At 45.9% G+C, this 7041-nt stretch overlaps 1 protein-coding gene across 5 annotated transcripts; it reads left to right on the forward strand.

Moving 5' to 3' along the window:
• The first annotated feature begins 495 nt into the window (after window positions 1-495).
• LOC144510465 (uncharacterized) lies at window positions 496-4929 on the forward strand. Of its 5 annotated transcripts, none has more exons than XM_078239912.1 (2): window positions 496-723; window positions 1673-4929. In XM_078239912.1, the coding sequence occupies exon 2, from the start codon at window positions 1893-1895 to the stop codon at window positions 3291-3293; it is 1401 nt and encodes a 466-aa protein (XP_078096038.1). In that variant the 5' UTR covers window positions 496-723; window positions 1673-1892; the 3' UTR covers window positions 3294-4929. The 5 variants fall into 5 exon arrangements, with proteins under 5 accessions (XP_078096038.1, XP_078096036.1, XP_078096035.1 ...); XM_078239910.1 differs by having other exon boundaries at window positions 496-685; window positions 1676-4929; XM_078239909.1 differs by having other exon boundaries at window positions 500-685.
• Window positions 4930-7041: the final 2112 nt, after the last annotated feature.

Below are 7041 nucleotides of genomic sequence, written 5' to 3' on the forward strand. Positions count from 1 at the left end.
CGCGCAGTGTGCGAGTGGCTTTTGCTACCAAATAAACCTGTTGGACTTTAACCTGGTGTTGTGAGACTTCTTCCTGTCCTGGACACAGAGAGCTGAAAATCTCCATGCAGGCGGCCAGACAGATATCTGTCTATATGACTGGATTAAAGATGTGTGGAATGTACAGACTGGGGAACAATGGGTGGGGGCGGGGCTCCCGGGTCCGCGCGCCTGAACCCGGAGACGTCACCGTGGAGCAGAATGATTGCTATTGGGTGATTCAGGCAGGGCTCCATTGTGCCGTCACAATGACTCAGCACACAGCGTCCCATTGGCAGCAATACCACTGGTTTCAGAAGCAGAACACTGCGGATTGGACAACAGCTCAGCACGTCTGGCGGTCAAAGCCCCGCCCACTTCCCACGTGTGCTCGGGCTCCGCTCCCTCATTGTCTACGTGCGGGAAATTGACCAATGGGATCATACGGAGGACCGGATGGGCGCTGGTCCTCCAGCCAATCAGAGTGCGGGCATTGTGTCAATGGCTGCACGGAGCTTCCTCTGGTCATGAATGTGGGGGTTCGATCAGTAAGTTTGCTGATTTGGACAAAAGTAGCGAGGAGGAAAGCCTTAGATTATGACGATATGGATAGGCTGGTTAGATGAACAGGATGTGGAGATGCCGGCGTTGGACTGGGATAAACACAGTAAGAAGTCTCACAACACATAGATGAACAGAACAGTGGTAAATGGAATTTAACCCCGAAAAGCATTTAGATGAGTACTTAAAATGCCATAGCATACAAGGCTACTACTGACCAAGTAGTGGATGATAGGATTAGAACAGATCGATGCTTGACAGCTGGCACAAATACAGTGGGCCAAAGGGCCTCTTGCTGTGCTTTAAAACTCTGAGGACAGAAATATGACCAGCGTTGTTATGTGATAAATATTGGATGGCTCTCTTATAAAGTATATTTATTATTTCTAGTCCTGTAATATAGTTATATATTTCCAGTCAGAGTCATTACAGCACAGGAGGAGTCCATTGGATAACTCGAGTCCCTGCTGACTCTCTGTTGAGTAATTCAGTCAGTCTGAAGTCGGTCCCATTCAGCACCCATCCAATCTCATTAGAAATTATTGATCAACTCTGCTTGACTAGCCTCATAGGCAGCAAGTTCAAGATCATCATCAACCACAACCCCCTGTCTCTTAACCAACTGAAACAACCCTATACGTTAAAAAATTTTTTGGTCCAGTCATATAGACCTGTATGGCAGCCTGCATGGAGATTTTCAGCTCTCAATGTCCAGGACAGGAAGAAGTGAGCATGGATCTGTCAATCAGCCTGAATCAGCACCTTCAGGAGAATTGGGAGGGTGAATATTAGATACAGCAGAGTGAAAATAGAGGGAGAGTGTGTGGGATGGAGATTTACAGATTTAAGGGAATGAGAGGGGAAAGAATGTTCCATAGAAACTAGAATTGTCTGTTCTGAATTTTTATCATGCACCAACTTTGATGTCTGCTGCAAATTGCTTTTATAGGATATCAGAAGGTTAGGATCCATAGATAGAACTCCCAAACCAAACGTCACGTCAAGATCTGACAGAGTCGCTCAATTTAACTGGACCTGAATACCATTAAATCTAGAAGGAGATTTTCTTGTTTCTCTGTTCTTTCTGTTTCAGAAGATTTCAAACATCAATGTGACTGGGAAAGCACCGAGACATATACACACACACACACCCGAGTGAGAGTGTTCCAGTACACTGAGTGTGGAAAGAGCTTTAACCAGTTACACAGCCTGAAAATACATCGCAGCATTCCCAGCGGGGAGAGATTGTACCCGTGTTCTGTGTGAGACTTAACTGATTGTTTAACCTGGAGAGTCGAAAGGACATCCGCACCATGGAAAAACCGTGGAAATGTAGAGCCTGTGGGAAGGGATTCAGGTTCCCATCTCAGCTGGAAATTCATCGACGCAGTCACACTGGGGAGAGACCATTCAGCTGCTCTCAGTGTGGGAAGGGATTCACTCGGTTATCCAACCTGCTGAGTCACAACCTCAGTCATACCATTGAGAGACCCTTTAAATGCTCTGATTGTGGGAGTGGATTCAAAAGCTCCCGGGATCTGGTGTCTCACCAGCGCATTCACACTGAGGAGAGACCGTTCAGCTGCTCTCACTGCACAAAGAGGTTCAGATGGTCATCCCAACTGCAGTCACACCAGCAACTTCACACTGAGGAGAGACCATTCAGCTGCTCTCACTGCACAAAGAGCTTTCGATCATCTTCCAGCCTGCGGATACACCAGCAACTTCACACTGGGGAGAGGTCATTTACCTGCTCTGTGTGTGGGAAGGGATTTACTCAGTCATCCAGTTTGCTGAGACACCAGCGAGTTCACACTGGGGAGCGGCCATTCACCTGCTCTGTGTGTGGGAAGGGATTCACTCAGTTATCCAGCCTGCAGAGTCACAATCTCACTCATAACAGTGAGAAACCCTTTAAATGCTCTAACTGTGGGAGCAGTTTCAAAAGATCTCAGGATCTGATGGACCACGAGCGCATTCACACCGAGGAGAGACCGTTCAGCTGCTCTCGCTGCACAAAGAGGTTTAGAAGGTCATCCCATCTGCAGAAACACCAGAGAGTTCACACCAGGGTGAAACCATTCAACTGCTCTGAGTGTGGGAAGGGATTCACTCAGTTATCCAGCCTGCAGAGTCACAATGTCAATCACACCAGTGAGAGACCCTTTAAATGCTCTGACTGTGGGAGAGATTTCAAAAGGTCTCAGCAACTGGTGGTCCACCAGCGCATTCACACTGAGGAGAGACCGTTCAGTTGCTCTCACTGCACGAAGAGGTTTAGAACATCATCTCACCTGCGGGAACACCAGCGAGTTCACACCAGTGAGAGACCTTACAAATGTTCTGACTGTGGGAGTGGCTTCAAAAGGTCTCAGGATCTCGTGTCCCACCAGAGTATTCACACTGGGGAGAGACCATTCAGCTGCTCTGACTGTACAAAGAGGTTTAGATCATCATCCCACCTGCGGAAACATGAGCGAATTCACACTGGAGAGAGGCCATTCACCTGCTCTGTGTGTGGGAAGAGATTCAGTGATTCATCCAACCTGCGGGAACACCAGCGGGTTCACACCGGGGAGAGGCCGTTCACCTGCTCTGACTGTGGGAAGGGATTCAGTGATTCATCCAATCTGCGGAGACACCAGCGAGTTCACAAGCAATTACAGGGGTTGGATTCTGCCGTTATTGCTGCTGTTAATCATACGCAGGACTGATTTGATTTGATTTGATTTATTATTGTCACATGTATTAGCATACAGTGGAGAGTATTGTTTCTTGCACGCTATACAAACAAAGCATACCGTTCATAGAGAAGGAAATGAGAGAGTGCAGAATGTAATGTTACAGTCACAGCTAGGGTGGAGAGAAAGATCAACTTAACACAAGGTAAATCCATTCAAAAGTCTGACAGCAGTAGGGAAGAAGCTGTTCTTGAGTCGGTTGGTACGTGACCTCAGACTTTTGTATCTTTTTCCTGATGGAAGAAGGTGGAAGAGAGAATGGGGTGCGTGGGGTCCTTAATTATGCTGGCGGCTTTGCTGAGGCAGCGGGAAGTGTAGCCAGAGTCAATGGATGGGAGGCTGGTTTGCATGATGGATTGGGCTACATTCACAACCTTTTGTAGTTCCTTGCGGTCTTGGGCAGAGCAGGAGCCATACCAAGCTGTGATACAACAAGAAAGAATGCTTTCTATGGTGCATCTGTAAAAGTTGGTGAGAGTCGTAGTAAACATGCCAAATTTCCTTAGTCTTCTGAGAAAGTAGAGGTGCATTGGTGGGCTTTCTTAACAATAGTGTCAGCATCGGGGGACCAGGACAGGTGATCTGGTGATCTGGACACCTAAAAACTTGAAGCTCTTGACCCTTTCTACTTCATCCCCGCTCATTCGGACTGTTGGTGAAGTGGGGGGGTCGGAGAGTTTCTTTCTGCTGGACTGGCCGGTCTCACGACTTTGCTTCCAGTGGTCTGGTGTTCTTTGAGTCTGGGAGAGCACATTTCCACTGAAATGATCCACAAAAGCTGGTGAAGGACATTTATTTTATCCTGGATAGTAAATAGTGTTTTTCCTATCACGACAGGTAGATCTAAAATAAATACAGAAAGAACTGGAAAAATGCAGCAGATCTGGCAGCATCTGTGGAGAGAGAAACAGAGTTAATGTTTTGTGTCCAATGTAACTCTACTTCAGAACTAAAGAGAGGGAGAAATGTGATGGGTTTGATGCTGGTGAGAAAGGGCAGAGGGTCAGGTAGAACAAAAGGGAAAGTCAGGGATTGGTTAGAGGGCGGATAAGATTAAATGAAGGCAATGTCCTGGAACAAAAGGCAAAGGGATAGGTAGTGGTTGTTGTGAAGAAACAAAGCATTGGTCCAGAGTAAGTGTTGATGACAGAATAAAGGACAGCTCTGTCTGGAAGCAAAAAAAATGAAAACAAGATGGAGACTGGCACTCGGCAAAAAAACCAAATTAAAATGGAGGACAGAGTTCAGGGTGTGAAGTTGTTGAACTCAATGTTGAGTCCAGAAGGCTGTAAAGTGCCTCATCGGAAGATGAGGGGCTGTTCGTCCAGCTTGTGTTGGGCTTCTCCGGAATATTCCAGCAGGCCGAGGAGAGAAATGTGAGCATGAGAGCAAGATGATGAATTCTAATGGCAAGCAAGCGGAAGGTCAGGGTCGTGCTTGTGGACGGAGCGGAGGTGTTCCACAAAGAGGGCAGGGAACAGGCTACAGATGAATTAAAGATACATCATTTGTGTCCAGAACATTGTGAACATCCTTTTACTCTGGTTGTCTTTGATCCTCAAGTCATTTTCTGTTTGTTTAACCATGTTCTGTCTCATTAATAAATATTATAAGTAAAAATATTTGATTTTTCTGTCGATTTTTCCTGATGAGATTGATGCACTTTAGGGGAAGTGGGTGAGAGGGGTTGGCAGGCTCTTTAACAGAAAGTGAGTCCCTCTAAGGTCATTGGCAAAGGAGCCAGAGGGAGAGATGAGATTTTATTTTATTTTTTGATGCAGCGAGTTCTGATGTGCCTGAAAGCAGATTCAATAGAATCTTTCCAAAGGGTAAAGACTTGAAAGGGAAGAATTTGCAGGACTGTGGGAAAAGAGCCGGGCAGTTGGATGAATCAGAGAGTCTTTTCAAAGAGATAGCAGGGGCACAATGGGCTGAATGGACTCCTGCAGCCTGTCAATCTCAGCCTCCTGCTGTTGTGCAGGTTAAAAGGGACACATTCCATTGCAGCCTCTTCCCTGGATATGTATTTCAAGAGACAGGTTTCTCTTTAGCTCTGTGACTGAAATAACTGTAACTGGAGTCCCATTTTCCAGTCAGTGCTCCAGCATCTTCCTGTCTCTCTATTAGTGCGACACCCATGGCAGTTTCCCAACTGGGGCACAGGCCCCGTTATTCTCAGCTAAATTCAGCCCTCAGCTCCATCACCTGTCTGTCATTGACACGAGCAGTAGAGAGACAGAAAGGTGCCCCAGGCTCAAATGGGAAATCGAAACTTGTGGCTCTAAGCCAACACTTCAACAGTTGTCAATCAAATCCATGTTATTTATATGGGGGTTTTATTATTAGATTTAGGCACTGGAGACAAAGGGTGGGACTTTTTAAAGGGTAACTTTCCCTTTCTAAGTTTGTACTGTCTATCGTATCAGCCGTGGCTCAGCGGGGAGCACTCTCACCTCTGAGTCAGAAGGTTGTGGGTTCAAATCCCAGTCCAGTAACCTGAGGACAAAAATCAAATCCAACATTCCTCACCCGGCACTGAGAGAGTGCTGCACTGTCAGAACAGCCTTCTTTCAAATAAGATGTTGAACTGAAGCCCTGTCGGACCCTCTCAGGTGGATGTGAAAGATCCCACAGCCACTATTTTGAGGAAGAGCAGGGGAGTTACCCCAGTGTCTTGGCCAATATTTATCCCTCAATCAATATTACTAAAAACACATCATCTGCTCATTATCACATTGCTGTTTGTGGGATCTTGCTGTGTGTAAATTGGTTGCTGCGTTTCCAATGTTACAACAGTGACAACATTTCAAAAGTTCTTCATTGGTTGTAAAGCTCTTTGGGACATCCTGTGGTTATGAAAGGCGCTATAGAAATGCAAGTGTTTAAATTGAAGATTTCTGTTCTCTGATCTTGTTATCTGGAAATGAATTGATTTCAGCCACCCCCCAACTTACCATTTAATAAATTCACTTTGGTTCAGACAAAACTTTAACCAATTAAGGCAAAGGCAGAATTGTCTGGATGGTAAATTAAAAAAGTTTATTAAATGAAAACAGTTTACTGAACAACTTCAGACACTGACTTTTACACTTCATGCGGGTGATCAGTCTGGAGAAGTGTAACCCTCTCTGGCTCCTTCTTTGACAGGAATTCTTGTGGAATTCAGTCGCGGGAGTCTGGCTCCTTCTTTAACAGTAATTTAAAGTCTTCAGTACTCAGTTAGCAAGGAAGACCTTCTGAACCTCTACTTTTACCCCCAAAGTGACCATTATCTCATATCAGAGTTGGGTCTGTTGTAACATGACAATTGGTCAATTTGGTCACTAGATTAATTTAATTGGATCCCCAATTACTGACACCACCTTCTCTCATTATCTTAGGCAGGAATACAATAGAACTGATTCATACTATCCCTTTATCTGATTCTGTACAATCCCTTATTCATACAGCTTCAAATGGGCGGCACGGTAGCACAGTGGTTAGCACTGCTGCTTCACAGCTCCAGGGTCCCGGGTTCGATTCCCGGCTCGGGTCACTGTCTGTGTGGAGTTTTCACATTCTCCTCGTGTCTGCATGGGTTTCCTCCGGGTGCTCCGGTTTCCTCCCACAGTCCAAAGATGTGCGGGTAAGGTTGATTGGCCAGGTTAAAAATTGCCCCTTAGAGTCCTGGGATGCATAGGTTAGAGGGATTAGCGGGTAAATATGTGGGGGTAGGGCCTGG

Source organism: Mustelus asterias, chromosome 23, assembly GCF_964213995.1.
Source record: "Mustelus asterias chromosome 23, sMusAst1.hap1.1, whole genome shotgun sequence".
NCBI lineage: Eukaryota > Metazoa > Chordata > Chondrichthyes > Carcharhiniformes > Triakidae > Mustelus > Mustelus asterias.